The 12727-nt window shown below is 42.1% G+C and overlaps 1 protein-coding gene across 1 annotated transcript in view; it reads right to left on the reverse strand.

Annotated features, from left to right (window-relative positions):
• Positions 1-5067: 5067 nt before the first annotated feature.
• Positions 5068-12727, reverse strand: part of WDR70 (WD repeat domain 70) — a 119490-nt gene continuing 111830 nt past the window's right edge. The window contains exons 16-18 of the mRNA XM_028748764.2: positions 12530-12646; positions 11546-11708; positions 5068-5874 (exon numbers count right to left, since the gene is read on the reverse strand). Of these exons, the coding sequence (XP_028604597.2) occupies positions 5787-5874; positions 11546-11708; positions 12530-12646 (368 nt within the window). The 3' untranslated portion in view covers positions 5068-5786. The remainder of the gene's footprint in view (positions 5875-11545; positions 11709-12529; positions 12647-12727) is intronic.

Genomic DNA, 12727 nt, shown 5'->3' on the forward strand with positions numbered 1-12727 from the left:
GCCACATGGGTGGAACTGGGAATAAGGGGGACTTACCATCAGTGCCAAGGAGGTGCTTGCTGCTTTTGCCATCCTCTGGGAACAAAGTTACATCACACAGAATCATTCCCAGATAGCTTTCAAGCCAAACACTCTTGGCTTAGAAGCAATGGCTCAGCACTAAGGGAAAATAGTAACTTAAAAGATTAAAAATAATACCATGAGGTGGATTCAGAAGGCTCCTTTCCATGAGCAGAAAGGGTGCCATTATATATCTTCTTTTTTCAACTTATTCTTTATTATTATTATTTATGATTTTCAATTTCATACATTTCAATAATTTCACAATCATTTTAATCATTTCAACATCCTTTCCCCTCTTTCTGCGGTTCCTTAAATTTATTTTTTATATTTTCTGCATATTCCAAATTGACTTAACTTACTCATTTATTCATCTACTTTAAATATATACTCATAAAACTGCAGGTTATTACAATAATCCTGCCAATGTTCTCATACTGTTTACAGTTTATTTGTAAATATTCAATAAACCATTTCCATTCTTTTATGAAAAGTTTGTTATCTTGCTTTCTCATTCTTCCGGTAAGTTTTGCCATTTCTGCATGTTCCATAAGTTTTTGTATCCATTCTTCTTTTGCCGGAACTTCTTCTTCTTTCCATTTTTGGGCAAGTAACATTCTAGCCACTGTAGTCGCATACATGAATAAATTTCTATACATTTTGTGTAGTTCTGTCCCTATAATTCCCAAAAGGAAAGCTTCTGCTAAGGGTGCCATTAGATTCAACCCTCTGCTTTGAAACTTACCCTTATTTTTTTACATTGGTGCATGATGGAAGACACTTTCAGAATTACTTCATGACAAATTATGTGCATTGAGTTAATTCTTAAAATGCAATAGCGTTGACTGTTGAAGCGAACACAAAATGGCACCTCTGTCTCCTCCTTCCCAATTTCTATGCAGGGCTTCACATTTCTGCTGAACAAGTGGGGGTGGGGAATAAAGATCTACACCAGGATACTGCCCCTGTGGATCCTGCTGCCTGAGGCAGTCACCTCACTTTGCCTCATGGGTGTGCCGGCCCTGACTGCTGTAGTTTCATAACAACCCATCAATGTTGCTTTCCCCTAATTGTTTGGGTAAAGACGTATTTTCCCACAAAAGTGTGCAGGGTTTTAATGCAGTTGGCAAGCCAAGTATCCAGCCAACCTTTACAAACAATTGCATATTGTTTCGTTCGAAGCATCCGTGAAACTGTTTACGTGATGCGAAGCAAACCCTTCCAACACTGCATTTCCAACTGTGAAAAACAGTAATAGGAAGTTCTGGGATAAATAACACATGTACATGTGTCATGACAGCATAGCACCAAGTGCTGACCTAGAAACAAGGATATTACCAAACAAGGGTGGGGTTGTGAGGCTTTTTGGGGGCACCTGTTTTCTCACAGACTGTATGTGCAACTTTGAACAAATAAGTTTGATCGCCAGAGACCATGCACAGCTCTAAAACTGGCTTGCTTGCTCTCTAATTACACTGGGGGGGGGGGCAAAGTTCTTATTATGATATTCTACCATGCACTTTATACCAGAGCAATGGAAAAGCATTGTCACGTTTCAAGAAGAAGGACTGTCAATCTGTCTCAAGTAAAAGGTAAAGGGACCTCTGACAGTTAAGTCCAGTCGTGAACGACTCTGGGGTTGCGGCGCTCATCTCGCTTTACAGACCGAGGGAGCCAGCATTTGTCTGCTACGCATACAGTTTTTCCGGGTCATGTGGCCAGAATGACTAAGCCGCTTCTGGCGCAACGGAACACCGACACCAGAGCAGCGCACGGAAATGCAGTTTACCTTCCCACCAGAGCAGTACCTATTAATCTACCTGCACTTTTGGGCATGCTATCAAACTGCTAGGTTGGCAGGAGCTGGAACTGAACAACAGGAGTTCACCCTGTTGCAGGGATTCGAACCGTTGACCTTTTGATCGGCAAGCCCAAGGCTCAGTGGTTTAGACCAAAGCACCACCCACATCCCATCTCAAGGAAAGCAAGTGCTTAACACAGACACACACTTTAAAAAAAATCTATTCTGTCAGTTTCATAGCATCTTATAGTTAGTTATATATCCAACATGGTGCCCAATGGTCAGGGGTAATTGGAGTTGTAGTCCAGCAACATTGGCCACTCCTGGCCTAGATAGGCAGGGCCATGGCCCCAATGAGCCTAAATCAGGCTGGCCCAAGGCAATTTGCCTTCTGAGGAAGAGCAGCAAATGATAGTGCCCACCCACCCTGTGTCAAGTTGCATAGGCCCCAAGGAAAGTCAAGTTGTTTAGGGACCTGGCACAGAAAATCCCACAGTACCCCTCCTTTCTGGCAGTAAAAATACAGTAGAAAAATTAAATAACTCACAATTTGCTGGTCTTTTGTGACAGCCAAAATTGGCTGCATGAGGTAGTTTTCTCAACTCTGTCTAATGGTAGGGCTGGCCTTGGTCATGATAGACAATGGAAAACAGAAGGACGGAGAGATAAGACTATGGAGAAACAAATGTAGTTACATGGGCTTAAAACAGGGACTCATCACCCCTGATGACTGGTCGTGCTGGTTGGGACTGATGGGAACTGAACTCCAACATCTGTAGGGCCGCAAGTTAGCTACCCTGATGTAATTCATATGCGCCACATGGTTACACTTTGCAACCGTTACTGGTATGGTATAGGATCAAACCACACACAGATGTAGTTTTGATACCATACTGACGAGGATGCTGGATTACAGATACCTATCTTACAAGGTGGCATTAATTATCTAGGAACTTTCTAATCATATGGGCCGTGTCTCTGTTTTACCTAAGGTGACTTCTTCTTGTTACCATAGCTAAAAGTGGAGCGTTCACAGGGCAATTCAGGTGAGGAAGCCTTTATTACAGAATCTTGGGGAGTGTATTTTTATAGCACACTAATCTCCAAACTGCTATCTGTCAATGTACCTTATATGATAATTCTGAGTTTTTTCCCTCTTAGAGAAACAAACAGGTGTGTATTGAATTATTTTCTTCTGTAGCTGGGCTAACATTTTTAACAGAGACGGGCTTTCTGTTCCATTTCCTGTCTCCTCCTATTCATAACTGCATAAGCAGTGCCTACTTTTTGTCTGCTAATTTCATTATTATGCAGTCTTAATGATCTGTAAAATGGGAGTATGGTGGCGGTTTAGTGTAAAAGCAGACAAAACATTTTATATCATCTCACTAGATGCTTCCCACTCTATATAACTTTACGACCCATCTAGTTTCCATGTATTATTATTTTCACTCAGTCCGATATGCTGTCCAAAGTGTGTTAACAACAGCTCATTTAATATTGCTGTTAGCTGTGTAATTTGATGGCCTTTAACCTCTACCGGTAGATAAATTGAGGATTACCTTCATGGTGGCATGTTTCACCTCTTTTGCATGCACATGCCTTCACGTGGCTGCAACACAACCCTAGGGGACCTCCGACATCCACAAATGACACTGGATTTCTGATGATATGAAGTGTGTAAGTTTGTAGGCAAGTTGCAGATGTGTTAACCAATTTGTGGACAGAAAGCAGGCAGACCTGCTGTTCCTCAGGCCATACATGCACCTGAAAGGGCCTTCAGATTATTATTATTTTGGAGGGTCAAGTGCTTTGCTAAGGGTTTTAGAAGTCCAAGATGCACGTGTGGTTGACACTAACTTCCCTGCTCCTTGCATTTAAGCTGATCTTATCAATAAGTAAAAGGGAAACTTGAACTTCTAGTGAACCCACCTTTCAGGTTGTTTTTAGCTGTCAGGAATCTTATTTTCAAGGTTTTAAGGAGAACTGCTTGCCAAAAACTAACAAGAAAACTGGGTTAAGCGATGCAGCCTTTTAGATCAAAAATCCATCCAGCTGGAAGATGGTCTGCAGGAAAACAGAGCAATCCTAATTCCAAAAGTGAAGAGAAAGAGCACTTGATGAACCGCTAATCATCGTAAGTGAATTAAGTGTAAATGTTCTAAGAAACAGAAGGATAATTAGGGACCTTGAACTACGCTGTTTCACGTCAGACCCAGTTCATGTAGTCCTCAAGTCACCTCCATATGCTTTTGTGGGATTGGAACTATTTAAAATGGGGGGACAACTTGTTCTAAACAAATGAAAACTCAAAAAGCATCATGATTCCATCTTGTTCCATTTGGACAACAAACACAGAAAGATAATAGCTTACGTGAAAGATTGATCATGTATATTATGCTACTGTATAAAGTATTAGCCAACTAGAAAACTACCCTTTCTATCTTCTGCTTTGTGTATTTAACCATGTGCTCTGTTGAAGGAGCTGCGTATGTTTAGCCTGGAAAAGAGGAGACTGAGAGGAGATATGATAGCCATCTTTAAATATCTCAAGGGCTGTCACATGGAAGAGGGAACAAGCTTGTCTTTTGCTGCTCTGGAGGGTAGGACTAAAACCAATGGCTTCAATTTACAAGAAAGGAGATTCCGACTAAACATCGGGAAGAACTTTCTGACATTAAGAGCTGCTCAGCAGTGGAACGGTCTCCTTACTTGGAGGTTTTTAAGCAGAGGTTGGCTGACCATCTGCCATTGATGCTTTAGCTGAGATTCCTGCATTGCAGGGGGTTCAACTAGATGACCCTTGGGGTCCCTTTCAACTCTATGATTCCCAAACTATGCTAGGGCACACTAATGTGCCATGCAAAGAACTGACATGTATGTGCCTTGGAATATTTTTTTAAAAAAAACTAAAATTAAAAATAAATTTAAATTGTATTTTTTTTAATTAAGCCAGCCTCTTGGATGTATCCACCATTCTTTGCCCCCCAGAAGCTGTAATGCCTTATGCCTTATGCAGTTTCATATATTGCTGGAAGCATCAACTTGAGGGAGAAAATATGGACACACTGGAAATTCTGATAGATGTTACAGCACTTTCAACATAAATAGGGCAATTGCTATCACACCTCAAAACCTAGTGTTATTAGTGTGTACACACACACACACACACACACACACAATCTGAGACAAAGCCATGCCCTAAATATAAGCAATGCAGAAAAGATGTTATTGCCTCCTGGTACAGAGTAATAATTAATAGGTCTGATACAATATATGCTGCACATATAAAATGAAAATATACATTTCTATTGGAGAAATATTCAGTTCTGATATAGTTGATAATAAACACATTTGTCAATGATACAATATTCTGTACAATTCTTGATGCGCATTTTGTATGCATTAGAATAAATAAAAGCATATTTGTTATTGAAAACAAATATGGAGTGTAATCCTATACATATCTACTCAAAGGCAAGCCCCATTAATCGGATTTTATCTCAGATAAGTGTGTATAAGATTGCCACTTAAATTGTTCTAGCTGATACTATCACTATGACAGTCTTTAGGCGATATGTCACACCACCTGAAAAGTCACATGAGGGTAAGAAAAAAAGTATAGCATCTACTTTTTTTCCAAGAGAGGGATTATCTAGTCTAGTATTTATATATATATATATAAAACACCACATAGGCTTTTAAAGAATTCATAGTTTAAAAATAAGCTTTTATTTATGAACTCAGCTCCCTTACAAAATGCAAATGTAATGCTAAACAAATCTATGTCACTTTACGGCAATTATAGTCTTTCACATTGGTGAAAATAGCCCTGTGCGCGAAAGCAATTTTGCTTGCAGGAATCTGCTCTTGCATAAGGAAAAAGAAACCAAATCCTTTGCGAGCCTCTTCCAATTTAAATTCTTCAAATTTTACGTTTTTTCCACTCTGGCTTGTCATCTGTTTCATCTTCGTCTGATTCCACTTCTGCAAAAACTGCTTTTGGCTGGGTCCTAAAAAGATATTAAAGAAGAATGACGATTCAAAAGGAGCTCTGCAGAAGTTAACAACTTTGTGTTTACCCATGCAGGGCTTCAGAGGCCAAAACCATTGCTTTGAATGGAGTCTGGAAACGCGCTGCAAACCAACAAAGATCTTTCAGTACTGCTGTGTGGTGTGATAGGGGCAATCTGCCCCATTTCAATTTTGTATCTCATTCAAGTTATTTAATTGCACTGTCGTCTCTGGTATTTTTCCAGTCTTCCAGGGTTTTCATTTTTGTGGGACAGCTCTTTAAAGTTTGTTCACTATCTCAGCCAGGGATGGGAAACTGGAGTGGCACTGTTACCACAGACTCATCTTCTGGAAGTGCCCTTCCTCACAATTCCCCTTCTTATTCAGAGTCCTTCACCCCCTGGCAAAGGGGAATCTAACTCTAGGGTCATGATACCGATTGGAGTCCTCCTGGAAATCTGGTGGTCTCAGACAGCCAATCACATATACGACTGCAATGCTTGATATACAGCTTCCAAGATATACCACACTTCCTCAGTCTAGTTCAGGGGAAGCTAACCTGATGCCCTCCAGATGAAGCTGGACTACAGTTCCTTTCACCCCTGTTGGTTATGATGTCAGGGACTGATGGGAGTTGAAATTCCAACATCTTCTGGAGAGCAATGGATTCCCCATCCCTGGTCTAGTCTCTGCCCAGGGCAAGTTGAACTACAGTGGTACCTCAGGTTAAGTACTTAATTCATTCCAGAGGTCCGTACTTAACCTGAAACTGTTCTTAACCTGAAGCACCACTTTAGCTAATGGGGCCTCCTGCTACCGCCGCGCTGCCAGAGCACAATTTCTGTTCTCATCCTGAAGCAAAGTTCTTAACCTAAAGCACTATTTCTGGGTTAGCGGAGTCTGTAACCTGAAGCGTATGTAACCCAAGGTACCACTGTACAGTCATACCTCGGGTTAAATATGCTTCGAGTTGAGCATGTTTGAGTTGCGCTCCGCGGCAACCCGGAAGTAATGGAGTGCGTTACTTCCGAGTTTTGCCGCTTGCGCATGCGCAGATGCTCAAAATGATGTCACGCGCATGCGCAGAAGCGGTGAAAAGCGACACACGCGTGCGCAGACGTGCGGTCGCTAGATACATTTACCTCTAGATGCGAACGGGGCTCCGGAATGGATCCCGTTCGTATCTAGAGGTAACACTGTACTGGTTGAATGAGAAGTTTCTACTCCTCGCCTGCTGAACTCTGTTGACTTTCCAGTTGGAATGCAGTTAAGAGAAGAGACGGAAATACACATTAAAGGTGCACATTAGAAACAGTGCACACGTCTCATGGCATTTGCTCATTAATTGCACTGCGTTTTGGCAGCTGCCAGAAAACGAAAACAACTAATTTCATATGAACACATATTGTACCCAGCACACAAACTCAACGGATTGGAAGTTGGACCACAACACTGCCAGCATATAAATAAATTTACACCAAGTCACCACCGGATGTTTGAAAACGACAACAACGAAAGCATTACATGCTCAGCAAACTATTTTTTAATACTTTGATTCCACAAACGTTTTCCATCTTAACCAGTGCTTAGTTAATTTTCACACTTAAAAATTGGTCAGGAATCTCCAAGCAGCGCAGAATGTTACTACAAAACTGCATCATTGCTGAACACACTCCAGCATGTAATTAATAAAAGGCAAGCTAGTGTTGTTTTGGCTTTTGCGCAGTAGTATTTTTACAACATCAGAAGGACATAAAGTACTAAGTAGTTTCAGTTACCTTGGCAGTCTGTAAGGACAATAAGAGCCCGAGACTGTGCTTTTCTCTCTGGCTAAGGACTGCTTTTGCCAAACAGATTTGATAAGGACCCCACCCTGAACTCACCACTTGCCGCTTTCGAACAACTAAGTATCTAAGTGCTGCGATTAAAAAGGGAAAAAAGCACTGTAGCCAACTTGACATACTGAGCCCCAGTAATGAATGACCTTCACTCGGATTCAGCAAGGCCTGCTCAGGCATAGAAGGAAGCTTCTGGGTGCAGAATATTCTGCAGGGTGCAATCTGTGCAAACCACAAGACTACTGCACAGAGGATAAATCTCAGAACTCTTAGGCAGGGCAGAGGATGTGCAATATTGCCAGATTATGTCCACTCATGACCTCTAAGAGCCAGCAGAGAAAGCTTTGATCCATTTGGCTGGACCATAATCTGACTCGTTATAGAGCAGCTTCTTCCTCCCCCTTGGATTCTACACCAAGGGCATTGATGATCTACCACTGGTACCAACCCTGCTGCCACCTCCGCTCAAACAAAAAAGAAAAGGAGGGAGACAAACCAAAAAGAATGCAAAAATTTGTTCTCATGGTACCAGATCAGGAGCAGTATTAGTGCAAGCTGCTTCTGCAACTCCGTAGGACTTGAGTGATTGCTCCTGAAAAAGGAACCTAGATTCCAAAACACATCGAGCTGCAATTCTTATTAGCCGACACTTCTAAGAATGAGTTGGTCCACACTGCCTACTTTTTGGCCTGCCATAGATGGAAAATGTGAGCAATGCTTCAGCAGGTTGTATCACACCTGAGTGAGAAAACGCACACATCTTCCTCTAGTATTTCAGAGGATGAAATCAGATCAGATGCTTTAGGGTAGTTTCAAAGCCATAGGCTATTGCCACTCACTTGGTTTAGCATTCATTCACAAAGAAGAAGAAAATGTGCTACAGGCAAGTGGTCTGGCCACGTGAAGAAAAGTTGCTTATGCTATTTGAGAGTTAATACGCAAGGGTAAACCACAACTTTCTTGGCGGTGAGCCTACAGGGGAGCCTTTGTCCATTAAAGCCATGGCTCAATAATTTGGCACTACTGCTATGAATCAGGGGAAAGGGGACTTTCCCCCAGAATTCACACATAATTTCTAACAGAAACGACAAAAGTGGAACTATTAGTGCCCTGCCCAAACTTTAAGAAATGAGCAAAACACAAGGCAATTAAAAAGGTACGGATAAAAATTCCTTAAAATCTGATCATGCTTTCTCATTAAGGGTTGGTGCAAAAGTAATTGCAGGGATCTCTCAAACACATTTAACAGATTTGGAAGAAGCTGTGAGATGGCTCACTGTTGCCCCACCTATTCTCCTCACTTTGTGCTAAACAATATCGTTTTTGACATGCGAGCATCCAAATTCCAAGTGTGGTTGGTTGCACCATAGATTAACATGAAGGCATTTTGATATTGGCTGTTTTATTTTTGATCTCATTACTAATGATCCCCAAAATGGATTCTTTTTGCCACTGTAATTCACCAACTTGGTTCAGTTGTGGGAGGAACAGATCACAAGAGAATCAGTCCTACATCACTGCCTCACACCCCTTAATGTTTTGGCACCTGGGCTTAATTCAAAATCTTCACTGGGGGATTTCAAGTCTTCTCCATTAGTAAGTGGGGCTTGGTGAATACCCATAACAGCTGAAAAAGTGCGTAAGAAAGACCATAAGAAACTTTGCTTACGCTTTTCCTTGCATGTAATTTGTATTGCATTTAATTTGTATAACCAGAGAGATTAGTTACTGTGGTTTGATTTTCTTTTTACAAGAATTCTCCTAAAACAAGCTCTGCAATGCAGAAATCATGGTAGGTTTCTTTCGCAACAAGGCTGCACATCCTATCTGCTAGTGATTGTCCCAACAGCAGCACACACACACACACACACACACACACACCGCCCAATGTTGCTATCTGATGTGTGCATGAGCAGTGTGCTCAACTTGCCTCCTGTCCACTTCACGCCCAGCTACACTCCTAACAAGAAACCGTAATGTGAGCCACCCACTGGGCACAGTGAACCTTCTGAATTACTTCTGAGTTTTAAAACTTTCATGTTCATTACACTGCAGGTGTCAAGGATGAAATCTAATCATCGAGGAAGCTGTGACACCAAACACACACTAGGGATCTTTATTAATGCGATGGAATGAAATGGACGCACGGCTTTTCAGATAAGGGGACGTGCAAATTACGTTCTTAACGAGAAGAAAATTAAGGCATTGGTACATTTTATCTCCCCTGTAAGAAACAGTAGCTGCACCAGCAATGTCCTTAGAGGCAGCCTGCCCCTTGTAGCTAGGCAAGGCTGGAAGTGGGAGAGGCTTTTTCTCACACAGAGGATGGCAGATACAAGTCTTACTTGCAAAGTCCTGTCTGTTGGAGCAAGTGAGCAGTTCCCCACTACTGGAAACACAAAGTCTTACTAAGTCAATCAAATTGCCCTTCAGAGTCTTATTCATTAATCACTAATCCTATACATGGCAACTCAGTTTAGGAGGGTATATAACGAAAGCCTGAGTTATCTGCTAGCTTAGTTCTTGAGTGAGGGGATGTGTTATTTCTATTTAACAAAAAGTATGGACCGCCTCATCGTCTTAGTCCAAGTGCTTTACATAAATAGTAATTTTTTTTATCAAAAATACCAATAGAATCCACACATTTTGAAATGAAGCAGGCACAATTAAACTATCAAAACATAGGCGGCGTACACACCGCACATTTAAAGCATATTTTCACCACCGCAAGATTCGGAGAACTGTAGTTTGTTAAGGGTGCACTCAAGGAGACTCAAGAGGAAATAGCTGCAGCACAAAGAAAAGTACAATTGGGCCTTATGAACAGCTTCCATTGCAATGGTTTTCATAAGTATCCTTTAGCTCTTTACATGAACAGTGTAAGGCTCAGCCCACAACTGTTATAAAGTTAACAGCTGCACCACACTATAGGTGGCGACGGTTGAATGAGTTCTTATCACCCAATCAGGGTCAAGCTGATTGGTCCGGGCCATACTGGCGCTGGCTTTTAAATATTGCAGCAGTGCCTTGGGATGAACCCATGAAAAAGGGACTTTAGTGATAAAGACTAAAGGGGCACCATGGTCTGAGGTGTTTATATGTAAATATTCATATATATTATTTATTTATACAGAACTAGCTATGCGCCCGGCATCGTAGAAGGCTAAGAAAAGCAAATTCTTCTTGAAATCTAGCAAATTCAAAACCCATTGTTTTTACGAAGAGATTGCTGGACATGTCACAGAGGGGAGAAATAATTTACAAGCAGCAGATTCGTTCAACTGGTCGTTCATGCGTCTGTAAAAGCCATGCAGTGCTTTGTGAGCATGGTGTGGCGTACGGTTCTGTGTGAAAAACACGAACATCCTAATTTCTGCAACATCCCCGTATTTGCAAAAGTAATGGCAAGCTTATGCAAAAATTAAATAACATACGTAAAAGGTAAAGGAACCCCTGGACGGTTAAGTCCAGACAAAGGCGACTATGGGGTTGCGATGCTCATCTCGCTTTCAGGCTGAGGGAGCAGGCGTTTGTCCACAGACAACTTTCTGGGTGGGTTTTTTTTTTAAAAAAAAAACCCATTTTTTTAAAAAAGCTCTAATTCTATTTTACTCATGTAGCCTTCAAATGGGTTAGAAACTAGGTTTCCTTTAAAAAAATAAGCTGACATCCTATCCGCTTTCTGCATTAGTGGCAACACTCCAAAAAAGAGAGGCAGAGAATAGTGTTGCTAAACAGGTCTTCTGCTTATGTTCAAGTTCACCAGGGCTTTAAGGCATATGTGTATATGGGTTTTTACCCCCGCCTCCTGCACTTAAGAAAGTTTCCTTACTTAGAATATGCTGGAGCAACCCAGTACGGGCTTTCTTCTGCTTCCTTTGCGTGCCGTAAAATGGCCTCCCGGGGGTTGCTATCATCGGTTTTATCCAGTGCAATATTCTTGACTATGTATGAAGACAGAGTCCCGCCATGAGTTCCAACACGACCACCACGACCTAAAATAGGAGATAATGAACAGATGTGCAATGTGGCAAGGGAAGAAAAAAAAAGAGCAAACAGAAAAGATGAAGGAAAAACTACAGCCGTACCTTGGTTTCCGAACAGCTTAGTAGCCTAACGTTTTGGCTCCCGAATGCCGCAAACCCAGAAGTGACTGTTCCGGTTTGTGAACTATTTTTGGAAGCCAAATGTCTGACAGGGCTTCCGTGGCTTCCAATTGGCTGCAGGAGCCACACTTTGGTTTCCGAATGTTTTGGAAGTCAAACGGACTTCCAGAATGGATTCCGTTCGACTTCCAAGGTACGACTGTAAGGTAAAGGTAAAGGGACCCCTGACCATTAGGTCCAGTCATGACCGACTCTGGGGTTGCGGCGCTCATCTCGCTTTATTGGCCGAGGGAGCCAGCGTACAGCTTCCGGGTCATGTGGCCAGCATGATTAAGCCGCTTCTGGTGAACCAGAGCAGCACACGGAAACGCCGTTTACCTTCCCGCTGGAGTGGTACCTATTTATCTACTTGCACTTTGACGTACTTTCGAACTGCTAGGTTGGCAGGAGCAGGGACCGAACAACGGGAGCTCACCCCGTCGTGGGGATTCAAACCACCGACCTTCTGATCAGCAAGCCCTAGGCTCTGTGGTTTAACCCACAGCGCCACCCGTGTCCCGGATGTACAACTGTACATCCACGCAAATGAGAAGTTTCATCAGCATCTACAAGCCTGTAACAGAGTTATAGGGCTGGTTCAGTCTTCCACAAAGAAACAGACAAATGGCCTTAGCAATGTTTTGCTTCCAAATTGTAGAAATTCTGGTTACCTGGTCCTGCTACCGGAGGTTCAGGTTTGTGAGATTTCATGGGATCCAGTCTATCCTTTTCCAGCTGCTTTCTTGTACTCCGCTGGCGTGGTTCGCGAAACATCGGAAGTGCATGAGCTAAAATAATAATATTATTATTATTTTACTTAAGAGACAGTGAACTTAAAGTAGTTGGAAGGGGACTTATGGCCCTCCAGA

The sequence above is a fragment of the Podarcis muralis genome, chromosome 11 (assembly GCF_964188315.1).
Source record: "Podarcis muralis chromosome 11, rPodMur119.hap1.1, whole genome shotgun sequence".
Taxonomy (NCBI): domain Eukaryota; kingdom Metazoa; phylum Chordata; class Lepidosauria; order Squamata; family Lacertidae; genus Podarcis; species Podarcis muralis.